Below are 22,253 nucleotides of genomic sequence, written 5' to 3' on the forward strand. Positions count from 1 at the left end.
ATTTTTTTTGTTCAGGCAATAACATCCTGTACGTGGGCATGTACGGACCAAAGGGACCGTGCGAGGAGTTCCATGTCAAGCACGCTGGCCACAACAACTACAATGTGCAGTATCTGGTGCGCGATCGCGGCCAGTACGTGCTCCTAATCAAATGGGGCGAAGACCATATACCCGGCTCCCCATTCCAGATCGATGTCTAAGGCCAAACAATCATATATAATATATATACACATGCATAGTTATATGAACCACAGCCCCTAATCCCAGCCCTATCCAATTGTTCCCGACTATGTGTGAACCAATCGTCTTTTCCAGGGTCCAAGAATTTTTGTGTTTGTTTCTCTATGATTGTCTTTGTTTAATTTTAACTCTTTGCCTATCATTAATATAAGTGATTATTATTTTTTGTTATTTGTACATAAAAATCAAGGAAAATATCAAGAAAACGAAATCAACGTATGTTTTTGACTTGAAAATAATGTTTGCGCGCCATTTTCACATATCAATTATAAAAACAAATTAAAATATAATTTTCATCAACGATTTGGTATCAACTAAATTTACTTACCACAATTATTAAAAAAAAAATTTCGAGAAAATCTCTTAAAACAAATATTTAATACTTAAGCAAACACTTATGAAGATGATTATTACGATTATGATGTATTATGTTTTTTATTATCTCTATCGACATGTAATTTACGTAAACTCAAATAAAAAAATTTACAAAATAATTAAATGAAGTTTTTTTATTTTATATTTTTGACATTTGGTTTATTTTATTGTACTTGCTTCATGTACACGGTTTTATTTTTTGTTTATTGGTTTTTATTATCATAAAATTAAAAAAAAATCAATCTTAATAATAAATTAACAATTTATTATTATTTATTTTTCGACTTCCCAATACTTTACTTTTTTTTTTAATGAATCTTACATATAAATGTATTTAGTTGTCTGGTTTATCTTGTTGCACTTGTTTCATGTGCATGATGCGAATGATATCGGAAATTCTCGTTTTAGCCTCTTCTAGGAGATCGTCGTTTAGCAAATGTAGTTCATTAGTAATAAAACTACCAAATTGTTCGACTTGTTCTGGTCTGGTGATGGCTTCACTTAAATTGATTGCGTGCTCCATCGGCTGACCCTCCTCCATCACCACCATCGCGAGACTCTCTGGGTATATTAGATAGCATGCGTTCTCTGCATTATCCAAGTGATCTGCTGAGCTATTCCCATCGAATTCATTCTCATTAGCTTTTTCTAAGGAGTTTTCGTTGTCTGCACAATCAGGGGAACGACTTTCCATATTTTCTGAATCGATTGGCTGATCCTCAGTGCACAAACTGTTAAAGTAACCAATCAACTTGGGATTAAGGTAGTAGCTTGCGCAATCAGGCGAAGGACTATCAATTTCTGAATCGAGCTTGTCAGCAGCCAGCCAATGGTTAGGGTAATCAATAGGGTAGTAATTGGCAAAGTAATCAAAAAAGCTAGGCTTGGGGCAGTATAGAGCTTCATGTCCTTGAGGCTTCGGGGTCTGTGCAGTGCACAACATTTCGCGCACCCTGGCATAGTGAACCCACTTAGAGCAACTATCAGGTCTATTGCGCTCTTTGCTGCAAATAGAATTTACATTTGATATGCCGTGTGTGTAAATATAAAAACAACTTCAATGACCGTCTTACCTAAATTTACGAATAAACGATTGAATTTTCGTGTTGATATCATAGCATCTGATATGAACGCCCTTACTTTTGAGCTCTGCCGCCATTTTTTTATATATACCTAACTTTATTTCAACGCGTACTAAATCACTCATATATTTCTCCCATACATCCAAGAATATGTCTTCCTCTTCCAGGCCCCAAAGTCTGCGCCTTGGTTTGGTCTTTTTCACTGCACTAGGTGCAGCTATAGTCGAATCGGTTGAGCTGGCTTGATATTCGTTAGCTTCGATATATTTTTGGAATGTGACAAAGGTCGTCGTTGAGGATGACGATGTCCGCATGTCCTCGATTTCGACTTGAACTTCGGCATATTCCATGGGGGCAGCCTCATCAAAACAGTAATTATTTTGTTTATAAAGTTCACTTGAGCTGTGTGAGTCGTCCCTAGTACCAAAATGTATTTCTTGAGCTTGTTCCAGATATCCCATTATTATGGCCATCCTATCAAAGTTTTTCCATCGTTTCTTTTTATTCGGTTCTCTTATGATCCTGAAATATTGAATATATATTAATTATTCCCTGATTAATCCACCTTTGTCGCTTCTTAGACTACTATACTTACTTATTATATTTTCTCTTGAGAGAGTATATTTTGGTTTTTATTCTATCCACCGTGGCATCAATCCCTTTATTTCTAAGCTCAACCTGAAGATCTTTGCAAACATCTGTCAGAGTTCTACCATCATTTACAGCTACTAAATTATTTTGCCAAATAAGTAGGAATATGTCCTCCTCCTCGGACGTCCAAAGCTTCCGCTGGTCATTCACTTGAAACAATTTTTGATTATTAAGATTATTATAGTTAATTGTAAATTATACATACTTTTTGGTTGATAAAAGCAGTTTCTCATTTAATTCTCGAAGTTGTTTTTGTCGCAAACTGAATTTTCACTTCCAGCGTAAAATTCAAAATTAATGCTTAAAGTCTCAACGAGTTGCAACTTACAACAGCAGCGTTGCACGGTTCAGCTATTAGCTATTCTGAGAAAATACTGACACCCGTTAGTATCACTGAAAAAATACCAGCATGTTGCCACACTGCCAAAAGATGCAAAAATAGCAACATTCAAATAAAATAAATGTGTTGCTTTGAACGATTTTCAATATTTTTACATTATATAAGATGTTGAATATTACTTATTGTGGCCTTTATAGGTAGCTAGACTTCAATCTGAATATTTCTTCAAACTGTTTAAATTGTTCACAGCGAGAAGCTGCTTGCTATGACTAAATGGCAAAAATGACTCGTTAATATGCAGTATTTTTGTCGTTATTTTAACAAGTTTGGCGGTTCATTCAAAACATTACTACATATATACGGCTAATTATCGTTGCCGCCTACTTTAAAAATAATTATATAGGATGCATATATGTATGTATGTATGCTGAATGCAAATGCATGGCACTTACTATAAAAATTCCAGGTAAAATATACCGGTATAGAGGGAAAAGTTGACCTTGAATTTACGTAATTACATTATTTATTTATTTGTTTTTAGTTAAATATGCTTTAAAACTTATTTACATGATTGTGCACTAAGCGAATATATATTTAGTGTTACGCATTATAAAATTCATAATAGATAACTTTTACATTAACAATAATTAGATATATTTTTATTTATATATATTTATTTAGGTTTAACTTTCGCAATACTTTGAAACTTTGCGGTAAGGACACTCAATTTCCCTCCACTATCCAATTAAGGTAGCACTTCGTTCATCCTTTCATTTTCATTTTGTTTGTTGGACTTAATATAAATTAAAGATATTACATTTAGTTTGACTTAGTGCTAAATGGCTTAGTAGTAGAGTTTCAAGTGTATTTATTTCATTTGTTAATATTTTACCCAAGCAGCATTAGGAAACGTTTTGATGATATTTTCAACTTTTGACCGACGGAATGAAATGAATTGCTTTCTTTCTTTTTCCTTCTTTTTGGCTATTGTTGTGATAATAAACTATAGTTTTTTTTTTCTATTCAAAACAGGAACGTTGCAAGAAACTCAAAAATAAATTACAATAGACTGAAGCAGAACGAACTTATAAATTAAATAAATATACAGATACTTGCAAAAAGTAGAGGATCTATAGTCATATAGATCTGGCTATCTGTCATATAGCTGGCTATCTTAACTAAGTTGGCTAACTTACAAGTTTATATCACTTTTCGCAAATAATTCGTTTCACATATTGATTTTGTTTTGTTTGCTAAACTTATATTGAGGCTGTTGAATAAAATGTAGCATTTGGTTGAAAAAGTTGCGCCAATGACGTCGAGGGCCTAGAAGATGTTGATCTGGAACTCGCTGACAATGGCCTCGAGGAATCCTTTGAGGCTGTCGTAGGAGTGGGTGCGCCAATAGATATTGTCATTCACCTGCTCCATGGCCAGCCCGATGGCAATTTCGACGGCCTTCAGGCCGAGCTTGCGGCAATTGGCGGCCAAGGCCTGCAGCTGCTGCTTATGATAATCCTTGTTCATATAGATGGTCAGCGACTTGATCATCTCCGTTATCGTCGAGAAGCCATCGCCATAGCTGCAATTCGAAATGTTAATATATGTACATATAATTTTGATGTACTTTAGTGCAACTCACTATTCGGCTATCTCCTTGATGTTGGTCTGTAGGAAATCAAAGGCTATCTCATAGCCAATGGCGTTGGAGGCGACGGCACGGAAGGCCAAGGCGCCATCCTGCTTGAGTATACCCGACGTGGAGTTTACAGTCAAATTCAGATATCTAAAGAGCCAATCATATTTTAATTTCTATCACATATATATATACTATCATCTATATCTTACTTGGACAACAGCCAGGGCTTGGTGGTGCAGCCTAGAGATGTGAGTATCTCCTCCTTCTCCGAGGCACTGTTCGTTCTCTTGTATTGTTTGTAGGCGAAGTACCACTCCGGATAGGAGCCCTCCGCCAGGGCTGTGCAATAGATGACCGACTTCAGATTGGGCTTAATGCTGTAATCGAATATGAAATTAGCTATTGATAACTGTAGTTGCTGTAGCTAGATCTACTCACGGATTCTTTTTGGGATCACGCATCCATTCACGGAATTTCATCTGTGCCACCTGCGTGCAGCGATCGTAGTTGAATTTGCAAGCAAAGTTTGCGACCAAGGCGCGATGCTTGAGCTGCAGATGTGACTCATTGTCCGGCTCGTTGAGGCCGTAATGATCGAAGGCCGGACGCACTATGAACTTCATGAAGGCCTAGAGTGAGCAGATCGAAAATTAAGCAAAGAAGGGCATAAGTAAGAAGGGCATACACTCAGAGAAAATCCAATTAAATAAAATAAAATTCAATTTATATTTTGATTATTTTTAGGTTTATTTAATTTTTTTCCACTTACCCTGAAGGTCTCATAGGCTGGTTCCCGCTTCAGATTGTAGATGAGATAGTTGAGACCTGGCTTGGCTGCGCTCCACAACAACTCATCGTCCACGGCCGTGAATAGCTCCATCAAGAAAGTCAAACTGGAACATTGGATAAAATTAGTTTTAAAGGAAGTTTTCGAATTGACATATTCAGCTTACGGTATATCGTAAGGCAGATACTCGGCCTGCGATAGATGCAGTGCATCGTCCAGCAGCTGAGCGCGAGTGATGCGTGGCAGTGTGCTGAAGTTCTTCTTCAGAGCCAGCCAGGAGGTCATGTCGTAGTTGACCCGATAGTAGCTCTGTCGGTTTAGATTCAGGTATACAACGTTTTCGCTGTTGTTGACGGAGGTGAAGACATCGTTGATCAGCAGCTGCTCCTGGTCCTGGGTCATCCAATGCGTGGGTATATTGTCGCCCTTGTGCAGCTCGTCCGTCTCATAGGTAATGGGTATGAACCAGCGACTGGTGTCCAAGGGATTGCGAGTGGGCAGCAGATAACGCTCCTGTCGCAGCACCAAATCCGCACCATTGCGCTCCACGTGCACCACCGGGTAGCCCGGCTGTGTTATCCATGAGTCCATGATCTGTTTGACGTTCATGCTCTTGGGCAGCGTGCCCTTCGCATGGCCATGGCGCGTAAGGAATGCCCAGAGATCATCGCGTGACATGTTTTCGTAGGCAAAAGACTTGAGCAGATCCTGGGTAGCCGCACGGAAGGCCTCATCGCCCACAATGGAGTTCAGCATGCGCAGCAAAATCGTACCCTTCGAGTAGCTGATTGGATCAAAGATGCGACGCACATCGCTTGAGGTCTTCACATCAAATGAAATGGAATGAGATGTATTGGTGGCATCATGTTGCATCGACTCCTTGAATTCCTGTAAATTTAAAAGTGAATTAGTATGGGAATCCTGTCTATAACTAGGCCTCAACTTACCAGCACCGTGAATGTATCCATAATCTGGAACTCGCGATGCACATGATTGAGCGCCTTGTAGCTCATGTAACAGGCAAAGCCTTCCTTCAGCCAGAGATCGTCCCACCATTTGGGTGTCACCAGATTGCCGAACCATTGATGTGCCAACTCATGGGCAATGATCTGAGCTACGTACTGCATGTGCTCCGATGAGGAGGCCAGCTCCTGGTCCTCGGGCACTAACAGCGCCGAGTCACGGAAGGTGATCAAGCCCCAGTTCTCCATGGCACTGAAGCCAAAGTCAGGCACGGAAACCAAATCAATCTTGGGCAGCTGATACTTGATGCCGAAGTATTCCTCATAGTAGGGCAGGAACTTACGCACCATCTTATATGCATAGTTGGTCATGTCCACAAATGTGGGACGCGTCCAGATCTCCACGCGCGGCACAAGGGCGCTGTCCAGCTCACCAAAGCTCGAGTCAACCATATTGGAGACAATGAAAGCCAAGAGGTAGGTGGGCATGCGGGGCGTGGTCAGGAAGTCGTCGCGTATATAGCCAAGACGATGGGAACTGGGAGAGGAAGAGTTTGATATGATTTGGGTTTATGAAAGAATTATTCGAATCAGTTCATATTCAGTTCGCTTACCTGCTACGATATTTGGGCATGTTGGACAGACACATTGTCTTCTTGGTGTCCCGCACGATGCTGACGGTAAAGTTGGCCTTCATGTCGGGACGATCGAAGCAGGGGAAGGCGCGGCGAGCATCAATGGGCGAGAACTGAGTGCTGATGACCCATCTGCAAGGAGGAGGAGGAGTATAGAGATAAAGGATCCCCAGTTTATCCTATCTACACCACTTACTGCAGCTGCTTGGTCTCCGGATTGGTGTAGCTGGTCTTGTAGATGCCCTGCAGCGTGTCTGTCACCTGGCTGACAAAGTCCAGGCTCAGTAGCACTCGCAGATTGGACTCTCCTGCCAGATCCTTGTCCAGTCTAATCACAAATGTGGCATTGCTCTCCCCATAGTCGCTGTCGAAGTCCAGATCCACCTCATCGCTCGCATTGCCAACGGGCGCTCGTATCACGCGCACATTAGAGATGCTCACATTGTGCACGTCCAGTACAATGGGCTCCCAGCTGCTGACTTTGGCATCACGTTCGATTTCAATCGACAGACTGCCATTGTTAGCGGACGTCTCGACATTTGGCTCGATGACAATTCTGCAAAGGGTCAAAAGGTTCGGTTTGGCATTATTCATTAGCCAACTATTTAAGTGCAGGTGCAAATAGTTCTCTAATCACTGCCAGAAACGACAAGACGCCTCAATTAAAACTGCCAATCAATCAGCACGGCTCAGTGCGGGTCAGCCAACGCCGAGCTGTGTCGCATTGCAGCTCTGGCGTTTGTGTTAATCATTCGAACGGGGAGCTAAACTGTAATTGCGAGCTAAAAAATGCCACAAGAGCAAATAATGTGAAAAGGCAGGGGCATGACCGATAGTCTATTGCTCTGTAGTTCTCTAATTTATCACTGGTTATAACTGATTCACGAAGGTCTTAAGTAGTTCTCCCGAAGCTGCCTGGAAATGTTTCGGAAAGAGGAAATGTTAGACTCCCAAAGATTAAGTTCTTTTTCTCATAATAGCTAAACACAATGAACTACAATAATAAAACCTACAAATTAGTTTCAACTTTCAGGTTGCACTAATAAATATTCTTTGATTTTAGTCTTGACAATGTAAGGTAGCTAACAAAGTTCTCCTAAGCACCCAACGTCAAGTGCTAGAGTATCAAATTGTAGATCAATTTCTGTTCGTCCCCTTTTCCCTTCACATTTTATTAAGAATGCCGTTGGCAAGAGCTGGCCGCCAGATGGAACCACTGTGCTGCTTGGTGCTCTTGCGCCTGTTGGCTATTAATTGCGTCGATTGGCTTACAATGTGTTGTTGCGCCCGGGGGCAACCAGGAAGCGTGCTCAGCGCAATTTGCCATGGACAGAGAGACGGGTGGACAGACGGACGTTTGCTTTGATCAACAGCTGCAAAATCAGTTAGCATCGATGATTTTGTGTAGTGAGCAGCAAAATGGCATCGATAGCCAACACCGACTGCTCCAGCTGCGTGGCAGACGCAATTCAAGTCTTTGGGGTATTTCTGTGTCAATTATATTAATGCATGCGGCATTAGCTGCAGCATCTTCCATCTCCCATCTCCCAATCGCCCAATCTTCTAGCTAACTAACCAAGCAACCCATCTGGCGTGCTGACAGTTGGCGTGCGTGCTGCTGCACAAAGATCTGCCTCAGAACTGCCTTCGATCGGCCTCAGATGTTTGCCGCCTGGCAAGAATCAAGCGGCTGGGGCAGGGGGAGGGGCCAGTAGCATGGGGCGATTCCGCGTGAGTTTAGCTCTGCTCATATTGTGGACATATTTGGCCAGCTCCTGTGGTGTCTGATTGTCGAACAAGTTGTTAGATGTCTGCATTAGCTGAATGAGCTCTGTGAATGTGTGCTTAGCCTAAGTGCCAACTGGCGCACTGTTGGCGACGCTCAATCCTTGACCCACTTAGCGGGTGTGCATCGTACCTCAAGCATAAATACGAAATGTCTGACAAAACATCTTTTGGCATGACGTCAATAAATATCCTAGGAAATGCACAATGGAGCACACGCCATGGGGTCAAGGGTTAAACTATTGTTGTTGGACAACTGCTGTCGTTTTTTGTATCGAAAGCCATTTATACTTGACTTGAATCGATGAAGAGTTAATTTAGTTGATATATCGAAAATGGGACATAACAATAAGAAGAAGACTACACTTATTAAACGGATAAATTATATAGCTTCGTAGATATAAATATAATAGGGAGAGATAGTGAGTCTCGTATTTATAAAAATATGTTAAGTTATGGTTAAAGTTCAGTCAAAGTATAACAACATTTATAATAAATCAGAAAATGCATCGATCAATCAGTTAATTTGTGATTTAGTTAGTTAATCAGCCTGTCAATAAATCAAATACTAAGTTAATCATCAATCATACAATCATAAAGGTCAGTCAATCAAAGAGTGTGAGAACCACTCAGTCAGTCAATCAGGGTGCGAATAGAAACCGCTAGTCAATCAATTAGACAATCAGTCAATCTATAAGTGAGATGGTCAATCAATCGATAAGTTGCCTGCTTGACTGGGCTTCAATTAATTCATTTAATCAATTTGTCAATCAGTCAGTCAAAATACTAAACTAGTCAATCAGTATGTCAGATAATTAGCTTATCAGATAAAAGAATTAATCAGCCAATCAATCACTCACATTCATTTACATTTATATATATATCAAGAATTTAAATACAATCTAAGCGGAAAACTCGTGCCGTATTCCGTTTTATTATTCCGACACGCGCTCATCTGCAGTACTTAATGATAAGCTATTATCGTCGTATAAATCGCGTTATACTGATTTCGATCCGTAGAAGACTCGACTCTAATTGCAACAATGTGAGCCGGAAGCAGTGGAGACAACAAATCTCCGCCGACAATTTATGCCCGGCTGTCCAGTCATCAGGCCGCGCACTTTGCGTGGCTTTCAATTGAAATGCGGGCATGCAAAGCAATTTGAGGAGTAGTCGCGTGGAAGCCATTATTCAATTGGGGCTGAAGTGCAAAACTGAGTAGATGCCCCTCCCCCGCTCGTCTCTGGGCCCTGGGTTGCACTCACCTGTAGTGTAGTGGGCGCCAGCCCTCGTACAGCTGCAGCGTGCGCTCCATAGACTTTGCATTTGTGTCCAGGGTCTCCTCCTGCACGGGTATATCGCCTACGGGGGGTACAACTACGGGTTTTTCTGGCTTGGATACGATTTCAGGCTCCTTTTGTTTCAGCCAGCCGGGTATATCGAACTTGGCATTTGCCAAGGGCGTTGCATTCGCGTGCGTGTCGCTCGTTGCATCGTTCTCGTGACTCTGGAGATCCTTGGACTGTGCCTGGGCGCTGTGTGTTGGGTAAAAGGATATATGAATAAAGTTTCGGGTTTGAGTTTATGTAAAGTGCTTAATTGTATTTGGACAAGCTGGGCGCGGCCTGTGCAAACAGTTAAGCAGCTAAAGCAGCTTCTTTGACCCTTCCACACCTCGAAATGCGTCAGAGGAAACGAACCAATTGCTTTCGCTTTCAAGACGGACGTGAAATGAGGTCACGCCGGAGTCGACAGTCAATTAACTCGTTTGCCAAAACGCATTAGAAGAATGCAAAAAAAAAAAGAAAAGGGAAAGCATGTAAAAATGTGCTAAAAATTAATAAGCATGCCAAACCCACAAGTCCAATCAGCTCAGATTCTTAGGTGTAGCTCTTAACATGGCTTACTCACCTGGGCTCCATGACAGGTAAATTGTGCGAGGCGAGGTAGTAGGTAACAAGCACTGAGAATATCAGAGCTACCACCATGATGAAAGCCGCGACGACCAAACACGTCCTCGAAACATAAACACCCGATGGCGGCCCATTGAAAACATATTTCTGTCCATTTTTCGTCTTTAGTTGACCGCCTATGACAATAAGCAAGAAAGAGAGAGCGAGAGAAAGATCAGTTAGTTGGGATATTAAAGACACTGACCCCCTAGTTCTAAGCGACTGAAGAAATGTTACAGCTGCTGCCCTTTATATAGGGCGACTTCACTCAAAGTCTACGTCGCTCTCAAATGCTCAGCCCAGGTAGGAGACGTTACAGTCGAGCCTTAAGTGACCAATGGGAAAACTCTCTGCTGCTTCAAGCAATTTAGCTTCTCTTTACTTTAATATAAATACAAGATGAATACTGCTGCATACATATAGACAGCTTAAATGTTCTTCTCTAGATCTTATTCGTCCATGGCGTTTGTTAGGCAGCCAAACAGAGAGACATACGTAGAGACAGACTTTGAGATAGAAAAGGAGGCAGACAGAGAGGCAGATATACAGACAGGCATACGAACATATATATACACAAAGAAACACACATAGTTAATCCGGATTATCTCGTTACTTAAGAATAAAGGCTAATTGTTCATATGCTTATGTACTTTAATATTTATAATTATTAGATAGTATAGACAACAGTTTTTATTGTTACCCAGTTCTCTTAAGGACTAGGACATAGTCTGTCTCCAATTCCCGTAACCATTTTCAATGAATTCATTATTAAGAGACCACTTTCGAGTAGGCTATATCTAGCCTGAAACAGGCTAAAGTGGCAACACGGCTTGTAGGGGGAGTGAGCGAAGGAATTTTAAGTGCTGGCAGCTCATAATTGCTGTTGTATTAGTGAGAATGACGGTTTAGCACAATTAGGAAAATTAGTCTCTGCGTGTCTGTCCCGTTGATCGTTTATGTTCTTTGCGTGTGCGAATATAATAATTTTGCTAATTAAGTTAAATTAACTAAAGAGTGTTAATCCCGATTAGTTGCTACTTTAAGAGCGTATGATTATATTTGTTTCTATTATAGTTACTATATTTTTGGGATATCCACATATTGATAAAGCGGTAACTGTGCTGATACATAAACTCAGAGAACAGAGATAGTGGGAGACAGAGAGTGAAGGAGTGACAAAGAGTGGGAAATTACTAGAGGGTAATATGGAGCTACTGTTAAATAGGTAAGCTCACCCATTTATAAAAACATTCGATCGAGTAATGTGTTAATGTGCAGAACATGACATGAAAGCGTATTAGAGCTTTGACGTGCGAGGCATAGCCCTCTGTCTTGTTTGTTTTTGTCTTCTGTGTGCACTAGAAAGTATTTATGGGAGTCCAAACTCTGCTTTGGCATTCCTGGCATGCCGATGCATTATGAAAAGTGTTCAATGAAAATAAATTATGCACTTTTTCGACACATAAGACATGCGAGGGAACTGCGCGCCTCGTAATGAAATATGGTATAATTTGGCCAATATATGAGTACAGGAAATTAATTGTTAACGGGCCATTCAGCTGGGTGTTGACAGCGCCACGATAGCTTCCCGCGGTGTTGCGCGGCTCGCGAGGTAGCACAAGATCATTAAGCTCAATGCTGAAAAACTGAATTCGTATTTGGCGAACGAAATTGAGTGAAAAATATGTGTGGCTCATTTTTAGGGCCGGAACATTTGTAGAAAGACAAAACCGGCAGCAGGTGGGCATATGCATAAACAAATAGCCAGACAGTGCGGCACAAAAGTCTGTTCACACCTCTCGATAGGATAGCCAAATAAACCATGCAACGTAAAATATGATTATGTTATTATGTTAAATTTGTTTCTCCAAGTGTAAATGTTATCTTTACGTAAACTATTAAACTGAAAAAGCTCAAGATTTGATAAAAATAAATTTATGTTGCATGGATCTCAATCTAAAAAATTTGCTCTATTGTAGAAATGGGCTTGCCCACTGTTAACACTGAACATGACCATTGATCGCGAGCAGAAGAGGCGCACGTGTTGGGCATTTTCAATTACCGATCAACATGATCGAAACTAGCTCTGTGACTATTGGACTTTGCCTATAAACCCACACAGCTGGACGTTTTATGACGCGATAAATAGAGGAAGAGAGAGAGAGAGAGAGAGTATAGCGAAAGAGTGGGAGAGAGTGATTGTGTGTATCATTAGATTTAATTGGCAGTTCAGTGACTTTTTAGGCTGAATTTAATTGCAAAAAAATGAAGGTTAACAATCTGGCCCAAATTAAATTTTCACCTGTCCCAATGCTAGAAAATCTGTTGTTAATCTACGAATGCCTGCGGCAACCACCAGCACCGCCTCCACACCCACTGGCTTTGATCTGGCGCAGGCTGATGGAATTTATGTGGCAGCCTCAGCCACATTTTGTGGCAGCAACCAAATTAAAAACTTACACGGGTTGTGGATCATGTTGAATGCAGCGGATAAATCAGTTGTCAGGCATTGTAACTCACGTTGAAAGCTTTTCAAATCTATTTTCTTTTTCCCTTTTCTTTTCACTTTTGGTATTTCACCAATTTTTAGTTTTATTTATTGTTTGTTTAGTTTTGCTGTTTGTTTTGCTCTTTCTGCGGCTAGGTGAGAAACGATTAAAGAATTTCATTAAAAAGGAAAAAACACATGTTGCGGCCCACGTGTGCACTGACTGTGCTTTATTAACAGACAGACAGACAGTCTGATGGACTGACGGACACTCCTACTCCGGCCAAAATAGACAGTAAACACACAAACACACATATGAATTTATAAATATATATGTATGTATAAATTATGCATGTGAACATATGTATTTTAATATGCATCAGCCGAAGTTTAAGTAGCATTAAAAGACAATAAAAACATTCAAATTGAGTTGTGAATAAAGGCGACTATGTAAGTGTGTGTGTGTATGGGTATGTTTCGGCGTGTGACTATGTGTGTGTGTGTGGGCGCTGTGCGTGAGGCGCCGGCTTCAACGTGAAACGGGAACGCCTACGAGCCGAGCCGAGCTGAGCCGAGCAGAGCTCAGAGCTCGGGGCATTTAGCTGGCGACATTGAAATTAATTCGGGAATTTCGAGCTCGTAAAAATATTCTCACCAAATTGTTAATCAACATGTCAAATGAGGTTAATTAGAAACCAACTGAGCAAAGGCAGGTATTCAAAAGTAAAGCATGAGCAAATGTCCATACAGAACGTATAGATATAATACTTACTAACTAACTACTGCGAGAGTAAAGCTCTTTAAAATGTGTGTATCACTTGGAATTTGAGTAACAAAAGTACTTTGAATTTGCAACTATTTTGGTTATCTATACATATATATGTACATATATTTATGTGTGTGTAAATGTATATAAAAATGATATGCTTTTTATATATTTTACATAAATAAGACCATTTTCCAAATATCACAAACTTTAATTAATTCATGCCAATACTTTTAATTAATTTATGAAATTTTGAAACATACCCAAAAATTTGTCCTTCGATATGAAATCGAAATGCAAACGTTTTCTAATATTTTTCGAATCGTTGAATTTGAAATTTCGCAATTTCGTAACGAATCCGTGAAAGGGACGGCCGCCTGCCACGCCCAACGCTGGAGTTGTGGATGAATCGGATGATGAGCATTTTGTTGGTGGTGCAGAGGATGGAGCCACTTCAATGGCGGTGTTGGCGCTTGCTGATGCTGTTGCTGGCGTTGCCATTGGTGTTGTTGTTGTTGTTGGCGCATAAATTGATGAATTTTGCATGTTGGGATTGGTATAGGATATGATGGCTGTACACAAACACAGATACGCGATAGCAAGTGAGAGAGAGAGAGAGGGGGAGAGAAAGAGAAAGAGAGAGAAAATGCGAAAATTTTGAGCAAAATGAGTAAAAGCTAGATGAGTGTTGAGTTATTATTTGTTTTACAATGTTAATTAACAATTACTATGGTTAAAGCAATGAAAAAGCAAATGAAAATGTGTGTGTGTGGGTGTGTAGGTGTGTGCGTGTAATTGATGCCAATTCGCAGTGGCCACAATTGAAAATGCATTTAATCAAATTGACGCCACTGCCGATTGAGCAAAAGGGAATGGAGCGGGTGGGTTGGGCGAGGGCAGGAGATGGAGGCATTCAAGTGGCACGTGTCGCCACGGGGAGGCGTGTCTGTATTATGTACGTATATATGTATATGTGGTGTTTGTTGTTGTTGCAGCGGCTGCAACTAATCGTTGCGATTACGCCTAAAGTCCAAGCACAGAACGAAACAAATTCGATTTGCTGGCGCCAAATACTTAAATCTTTTCGCTAAAAATACAAAATGCTTCACAATGGGCACAATGTTTATAGGTACTCTCGCTGAGTTATGCCTATTTATAACCAAATATGTGTGGATATACACATACATATATACGTTGATTTGCCACGAATAAAAATAGTTTTCAGGAATTTAGCAAATTTCATCTTTTACTGATTAACAATAGGCTGCGATTGAGATGCTTAAAAATATATATAAATATATATATATATGTATATGGGCCTCAACTTTTGTTGCCATACAAGCCTTGTTAGCCTTGCTCCTTCAGTAGTATCTCGGATCGCTAGATGAATCATCCGGGTGAATGTAACCGAATGCTTTGCGGGCAACTCCGTATCGCCGTTCGATTTTATTATGCGTGAAAACGGAGAAGTTCTGCGACCCATAAAATCAGAGCTATATTGCCTTTTTGCATTTTGCGCACATACACAAGATCGTTTTACAAGCAGCAGAGAGGGAGAGAGTGAGAGAGAGTGAGAGAGGGAGGGTTGGAGTTCCAGTTAGAGTGAGACGGCATACAAATTCAATCAAGCGTTAAATTTTGTGCGGTTTATGGCGACGTTTCTATGGGCAAATGAGGCACAGTTCAATAACAGCCAGAGCAGCACTTTAAACAAGCAAGGGTTTAACAGATGAGAGTGTTTGGCTAGCAAATACCCTGTGCATACATATATTGATATAAGTGCTTCACTAAATATGATGTAAGTAATGCACTCTGACAGACCTGAGGTAGCAGAATAAGTGTAGAAACTATAGAGTTTATATACAAGCCTAGTAATCTATAGTTGAGCCGTCGCATATTTATCGCATATCTCTGAGCCTAACCGTTATACCCCCTTCACGCATCTCTAGAAGATACTGGGTATAATATGTTCGACTTTGATCTTGAATATACCCAAATAAATAATAGTCATAAAATGACTGTATCAGATCGTCTTACAAATCGCCCGAGATTGTTGCTGAGAAATTCTATGAATGAACATTTAAATATTTGTTTTTATTTTTTGCTCAGGGCAAAATTTTTTGGTATTGCGTCTAGATAAGGCCGCGTATACGCAATCTTATCGGGAGTATTTGCAAAAGTTGGCAGCAGATAAGAAACAAAATATTACTTAATCCAAAACAAAAGCCAAATGACGAACTAGGAAGTAGAGAAAAATGAACTAAACTCGTTTCTTGCTTTCTTATGGGAATAAAGACGAATTCTTTTTGGCTGCAACAAATGTTTTGTTGTGAAAGACCCGACTGCGTCTGTGAGGTGCGCTACTTAATCGACCTATAAAACGGAAAGAAACAGTCGTATTTACGTCATTGTCAACTCGTGTCGACTGCACCAGAGAAATGTACCCTAAAATTGTTTCTTATCTTATCGCAGACATCGGAATCACTGAAATGACAGACAATCGTTTTTTCGTTCTGCTTCCCATACCTATTCCTATTCCTATTCCCATTCCCAATTCGGCATGCTCAACACCTCATTTAATGATAACCCATATTGGAAAAGAAGAGTTAATTGGGTTTCGGGCAACTGGGTTACTTAAACAATTTCTGTTGTTTGTGCTGGTGTTTACAAGTGCATTTCTTTCTTCCCATCGGGCCATTGGGCAATCGCAGTGCCCAGATTTATGAGTCACAGTCACAGATGCCAGGCCCTGATATTTGTAGTTCCATTTGCTTGATTAACTTCTCCCTGGCTCCCTGGCCCACTGTTTCATTCTGTTCTGTAATGCGATCGCCCTGCCATGTGCTAGGGATCTGTTTGTAGCACTCTTAATTTGTATACGCAGCCTGTGGTTTAATTGCGCGCTGACCCAATTCCGGATCTCAGCCTGAGCAGCTCTTCAGGAGGTAGCAAAGTAGGCAGAAAGAATGTGCTTGAAACGGGCATAAAGGACCATTAAATACTCTGTAAACAGTCTCAATGTTAAATCTACTGCCGAGACTGAGAGAAATATTCCCTAGTTTCTTTCATTCAACTCTCGATCCAAATATACTCTCAAGCACGCTGCTGAACAGAGTATGGCACACAAATAAAGCTGACAGTTTTATTTTTGCATTAATTACAAGCGGTTAGCAGATGTTGAGGATGTGACATGGCATATTCGCGATATGAAGAAAGCCAAGGCTAGCTGTCATCGAATTTCCACAAAACTGGCGACAAGTGGAAGTGGCCCCACTCAAAAGCGAAATGTGGGTCAACCGAATGCCAGCCAGAATGTAAGTACACTTTGCTTCCAATAATACGAGAAGAGAGTGAGAAATTAGCCAGTTGTTATTTAAATTGATTCTCAATTTGCAAACGACGCCAATAAGTCTGGCACGCTACGAGTATAACAATAGCAAGTGAAAGAGCAGATGAAAAATAATATAAAATAAAGGCAATACAAATAGTTGCCAAACTTTTAGATACATTGAATATCAGACTCTCAACTGTTTGTTTCTGTAATATATTGCCTCGATTAAGATTCTCAGATATGCCGCTATTCGTTACAGATATCGTGATCGAATTATAAACACCCTCATTTAGCTCATAGTCAGAATAATGTTTGCCGATTTCTCATGTTCTTCATTCTGTTTCTTTTCTCTCTTGTCATTTGTTCAGCTGAATCGTTACAGTCGTATATTTAAAATAAAGAGTTAAAAGCCAAGCGCAGAGTTGACTGAACTTTGCAGAACGTGTGGCGGTTGCATGGGTGTGTGTGTGTGGGTGTTTCTCTCTCGCTCCCTCTACCTCTACATCTTTCTCTCTCTCTGTGTACTAAAGCAATACTACCCAGTATTACCGCCCGGTATTCCGTTTTATTGCCCATATTGTTCTGCATGCCTCTAATGAAGCGTTCAGCATTGCAATTACCAAGCTCGAGGGCTTTCCAAGTGCCATTGATTCGCGGCATGTGCGTCGCTTGGTTGCCACCAAGTTTTTGTGGGTAGGAGGGGTGGGGGGAATTCTGCGGAAATGTCAGTCGATTTATGCATAGTTTTCTACTCCATTCTGATGCATAAAATGTTGCATGTGTCCGGGCGATAAACAATTCATTTGTTGTGTCGCATCAAACTTGAAATCTAAACAAACTTTCAACTCGAAAAAATGATGGAGTTAAAAAGAAAAACAAATAAACAGAACCGAGTGTAACCGACTGTAAGATGCGCTCTCCCATATGTAAAATATTGAGGTTCATTTAGAAAAGAGTTAGCATAGATTTGATATGCCTTCCATTAGTATTTGAAGTTTATCAACGATATGAATTGATTTTAGGATTCCGTTTCTAGCTAGAAGACTATAACTAATATCAATTTACCTCTTGAGCAACAACTCATTCGTTTCAGCGATACTAGAAACTTTCAACACGCTTTCTTCAACTTCAAGCTATCATCAAACTGATATACTCTTCAAGTATCCCAAGCGAGCAGAGGAAAAACACTACACGTAGTTCATATTGTGGTCATGTTTTGTCTTCTTGGTTCGGTTTCGGCTTGCTTTAACGCCTCAGAAATTGTTTATTTCCAGCGTTGGGTCCAGACCACTTTCTTTGATTTACGCCGACAAAATTTTATTTCTTGTTTTTCTTCAGTTTCGCTTTTAGTTTTCCATTTTTTCTGTAAGTTCAGCAGAATTTGTTAATTTTCCTTTTCTGGAGCAGAGAAATGAAAGCGAAGCAGTAGCTGGACGGTTCCATAATTTCGAAATCTATTGTATAATCGAATGGACCAAACACGAGATTAGCATAACACGCTAAGATCTCGGTTAAAGTTATAAATAATTAGTGGAAATTATGAACCATAATGAAAAGACTGTGAAGCCAGACAGAGAAATAAAAGAAAAACAATGCAGCTGATTATGTGATCAAGCTCGCTGTCGGTCACATTTCCGGGACAGACAAACCTACAAAAACCAGTCGCATTATTTGCACTGCGCAACGGTAGCCGTGGCAGATGCAGACTCCCAGATACATAGAGACATTAAGATACAAAGATACACAGATACACAAACACACATATGTATGGGGTTCATAATTATGTATCTCAGCAACAACAGATTGCGACAACATGGTGCACAAACAGAGCTAAGCCCTGAGAACTGTTTGGACTTGTCACCACTTGCCCTTAGCTACCTTGAAGTGTGAAGCCGTGTAGCGTGGACAAATGTGCGGCTATGCACGACTCAGCTCCGTTCAGCTCGACTCGCTGCATTCGGTACACAGATAATTTGGCGAGGCTGAAAGTTTAAATGCTGTCAGCCCCAGGCGGGCAGCTATGAATTATCAACAGGCGTGGAGACACCATTTAGCGGCTGATGAGACTGCAGTTGAAAGCAGAAGCTCTGTCTGAGTGGGCGTGGCAGAAAGGCATGCATTGCTAATGTCGATTGCTCCCCGCTGAGCGACAAAATGTCTGCAGGGATTATACAAAATAGAAGTAAATGGCGAATGTATAAAAGAGAGGCGTGGCACAGTGACTTTCAGAACTGGGCAGATGCGAATTATTGGCAACGCCACAGCAGGCTGCTTAAGAGCTACTTGTGTATCTGAGTAAAAGTTTGTATTTGTGAGAGATTTTATATACGAACAAATATGTGTGTATCTAAGAAATACGTTTTCATTTACGCCAGAGAAGAACTAATAACAAGTTTTTTATCTGAGCAAGTCTGTTAGCTCTTAAATATAGCGGTTAAGATTCGTCTATATCTGCAAGATACAATTACAGTTTCAAGATACTCTCGTGTCTTTGAAAAACTTTCACATGTATGGGAACATAAAATAAACATTATATTTATATCTGCAAGATACAATTGACGTTTCAAGATACTTTCGCATCTATGACATACATATGAAAAAATCATTTCACACACATTTGTAGGCAGCTCAAAAGCTGCTCTTGTATCTGTGAATATATGCTGTATCTGTGAGATACTTTTGCGTCTGTATGCGATCGACACAAATGCATTGCATCAAACGGCACAATGTGTACCTAGCCGATGATCTATGAGCATTTTGTAGACCGAATTTGACACTTGTCGAGCGTCGGCTAATTTGCAAATTAAATTAGCGCTCATTCTCATTCGCTGGCTGGAAATGACAGCATGACGCCAGCTCAAATGCAAACAGACTCACACCCGCACTCAAACCCGCACTCACACTCACACTCACAGTGAGAGAGAAAAGGCCGTTCACAGCAACAAAGCAGTCGTCAGTTATCAGCCAAGCCAATTTCCATTAGTGGTTCGAGAGGAAGCTCGAAACAGGGCAAGCGGCAGTAGGCGCCGTCAAAGAGAATTAACTCGCCTACAAACATTTGTGTGTTTTTGCATGTCAAACGCAAAAGCCATAAAAAGTGGGCAATAAAAACAAAGTTTGGCAAGCAAATGGAATTAAGTTTTTGTCTCTAACTTTTTTTTCTATTTTTTATTTTTTTGCTACCTGTAATAGTGAGCCGAGCCGCCGCCTCCCGGTTGAATAAACCTTGTTGCCAATAGACCAAAAAAATAAAAAAAAGACGCAGGTACAACCCAACGTATGAGCGATGCCTAGCAATACGTCCCAGAGCAATGACTGACCCCACAGATACATACACTGAACAACATGCAAATAACTCTTAAACAATTCTAACTTTTAATTAACAACGACACGTTACCCAAACGTTGCAAACAACCAGCCATAATAAACACACTTTGCATACACGGTTTGAGAAGTGAAAGAGGTATATTAGTGATATGAGGTATATTAGTGATATATTTATATCTCATGTAACCCTACTGCTGAGAGACAGAGATGGAGAGAGGGAGAATATATGCTGATGAAGATGAGATCTACTTAGGCATAGAGACTTAGATTCTCTTCACAGAGATACAGAGAGAGAGAAAGATTGAAAGTGAGAAAGAATCTAAAGACTTTCAGCTATGATAAATCAAATCATTTTTTACTTTTTATTATCAACTGCTTTGGATTTTCGTATTTCCAACAAACACAGTAGCATACAGTCAGTTATACCCGTTTCCCTATTTCATTCAACAATTTTCACGCAAAAAGGTTAACAAATCGTATTGTGCTTTTTTCTGTCGACTCGACATGCAATCCATTTCTGATGAGTTGGTGATTTGAGTTGTTTTGTAATATGTAATTCGAGTGCTTTGACAATTTGTCGCACTTTGCGAATCAAATCCAAATGATCTTGAGTTTTTCATTAAAAAATCACAGCGGCAATTAAGCGATTGCTACTTGGAATGGATATGTCAGTCTATTGATAAAAGTATTGCCAATTAGTTAACTACTTCACAGTTGGTAATTATTTCTGTGGTGAACGCGACAGGCATCACAATTACAGGTTACAAATATATTTATTGTTCGATTCATTCGTTCGTACACTTTATTGCCTTTTGTTGTGCGTTCACAATTTATGGCTTATTTGGCTTCATTATTCCAAGAAACAATATCCATTGGCAATTGGTAAAAGATTTCAAATAAATTAAGCATATATATCGCATTTCTTGGAGCCACCTCCCATGCAATTAATGGCAATAGCCTAACCTTGGGTAGCTCCCGCCCCGCATTACGCCATCAACATTAATACATAGTAAATGCCTCGACGCCCCAGTAAGTTTTTGATATATACAATCAAATTAAATGTCGACCATAAACTATAATTTCGCGTGATTACGTTAGGCTTGAGGCATGTCCTTCGGCCGCATTAAACTGTCGCTCGGTCCCCGATAATTTGATGGCTTTTTATATGCCTGATAAACTACATGAATTGATAGGTACTCTTGCATGTGTTTACACCTACAGCAAACAGCCTACGGTCTACAGTTCCGCTATACAAATTAGCCACAAATTATTGGCTAGGATCGCAAATGAGACGTTTTGTGTGCCCAAACTAGAAATATATACACTTTAAGATACATTGGGTATATTGAATATTATAAATAAGTGAATTGGTTTACGAATCGCATTAATCCAGTTCTTAGACCAGAGTTATAAAAGTGTCGAATAATTTCTTTTAAATATCGATATATAAATATATTTTAATTAAATCATGTGGCTTTTCAAAATATATTTATATATCGATATTTAAAACAAATTATTCGACACTTTTATAAAGTTTTTATCCTTAACACAAATAATAGTTACTTTGATCAGTTGGCAATAAAAATCAGTAAAATAATCTTCTGAAATATTAATTCTCAAATGACAATCTCAATATATAGGGTATTATTTAGTCTTTCCTTTTTGTTCCATCTGTTGCTATTTCGATTGTCTTATTTTTTTGAGTATTCTATTTTTGGATATTTTTGATTTTTGTTTTCGTTTTGCTTTTTATTACGGCATTTAATTTTTTTTTTTTTTTTTGTTCCTACACATATAACCGGGGCATAATCGGGTTTTGATTTGGCGTGATGCCAAATTAGTTTTGCTCTCGTTTTCACAAGCTGGCACTGACATTGTCACGCACTGTACAAT

The 22,253-nt window shown here is 40.0% G+C and overlaps 3 protein-coding genes across 21 annotated transcripts in view; 1 reads left to right on the top strand and 2 right to left on the bottom strand.

Annotated features, from left to right (window-relative positions):
- cher (filamin A protein cher) overlaps window positions 1-739 on the top strand; it is a 40,607-nt gene extending 39,868 nt beyond the window's left edge. For all 13 annotated transcript variants that reach the window (XM_018017625.2, XM_018017626.2, XM_089463096.1 and 10 more), the window contains one exon: window positions 16-739. In XM_018017625.2, coding sequence (XP_017873114.2) covers window positions 16-200 — 185 coding nt within the window. In that variant the 3' untranslated portion in view covers window positions 201-739. The remainder of the gene's footprint in view (window positions 1-15) is intronic.
- A 39-nt stretch (window positions 740-778) lies between these two features.
- Window positions 779-2,811, bottom strand: LOC149270558 (uncharacterized). Its single transcript, XM_089476420.1, has 4 exons — window positions 2,554-2,811; window positions 2,293-2,497; window positions 1,689-2,219; window positions 779-1,619 (listed from the first exon to the last, which is right to left on the bottom strand). The coding sequence occupies exons 1-4, from the start codon at window positions 2,579-2,581 to the stop codon at window positions 950-952; spliced, it is 1,434 nt and encodes a 477-aa protein (XP_089332546.1). The 5' UTR covers window positions 2,582-2,811; the 3' UTR covers window positions 779-949.
- Window positions 2,812-3,193: 382 nt separating this feature from the next.
- Window positions 3,194-22,253, bottom strand: part of LOC108620708 (aminopeptidase N) — a 40,950-nt gene continuing 21,890 nt past the window's right edge. For 5 of the 7 annotated variants that reach the window (XM_089476408.1, XM_018017632.2, XM_018017631.2 and 2 more), the window contains 12 exons: window positions 13,966-14,274; window positions 10,408-10,585; window positions 9,762-10,031; window positions 6,908-7,267; window positions 6,691-6,843; window positions 6,062-6,614; window positions 5,281-6,002; window positions 5,097-5,220; window positions 4,766-4,956; window positions 4,537-4,704; window positions 4,331-4,474; window positions 3,194-4,270 (listed from right to left, as the gene is read on the bottom strand). In XM_089476408.1, coding sequence (XP_089332534.1) covers window positions 4,015-4,270; window positions 4,331-4,474; window positions 4,537-4,704; window positions 4,766-4,956; window positions 5,097-5,220; window positions 5,281-6,002; window positions 6,062-6,614; window positions 6,691-6,843; window positions 6,908-7,267; window positions 9,762-10,031; window positions 10,408-10,585; window positions 13,966-14,274 — 3,428 coding nt within the window. In that variant the 3' untranslated portion in view covers window positions 3,194-4,014. The remainder of the gene's footprint in view (window positions 4,271-4,330; window positions 4,475-4,536; window positions 4,705-4,765; window positions 4,957-5,096; window positions 5,221-5,280; window positions 6,003-6,061; window positions 6,615-6,690; window positions 6,844-6,907; window positions 7,268-9,761; window positions 10,032-10,407; window positions 10,586-13,965; window positions 14,275-22,253) is intronic. The other 2 variants (XM_018017634.2, XM_018017633.2) reach the window with 1 other exon arrangement.

The sequence above is a fragment of the Drosophila arizonae genome, chromosome 2, assembly GCF_054131065.1.
Source record: "Drosophila arizonae isolate 15081-1271.41 chromosome 2, UAZ_ARI_1.0, whole genome shotgun sequence".
Classification (NCBI taxonomy): domain Eukaryota; kingdom Metazoa; phylum Arthropoda; class Insecta; order Diptera; family Drosophilidae; genus Drosophila; species Drosophila arizonae.

What these genes read in the sequence shown, in the direction of transcription:
- LOC149270558 (XM_089476420.1), bottom strand. Translation starts at nt 2,581, where the DNA reads ATGAGAAACTGCTTTTATCAACCAAAAA. An exon ending in CTGCTTTTATCAACCAAAAA is followed by an intron (nt 2,498 to 2,553) that starts GTATGTATAATT and finishes AATTGTTTCAAG; the next exon opens with TGAATGACCAGCGGAAGCTT. An exon ending in TCGTTTATTCGTAAATTTAG is followed by an intron (nt 1,620 to 1,688) that starts GTAAGACGGTCA and finishes TTCTATTTGCAG; the next exon opens with CAAAGAGCGCAATAGACCTG.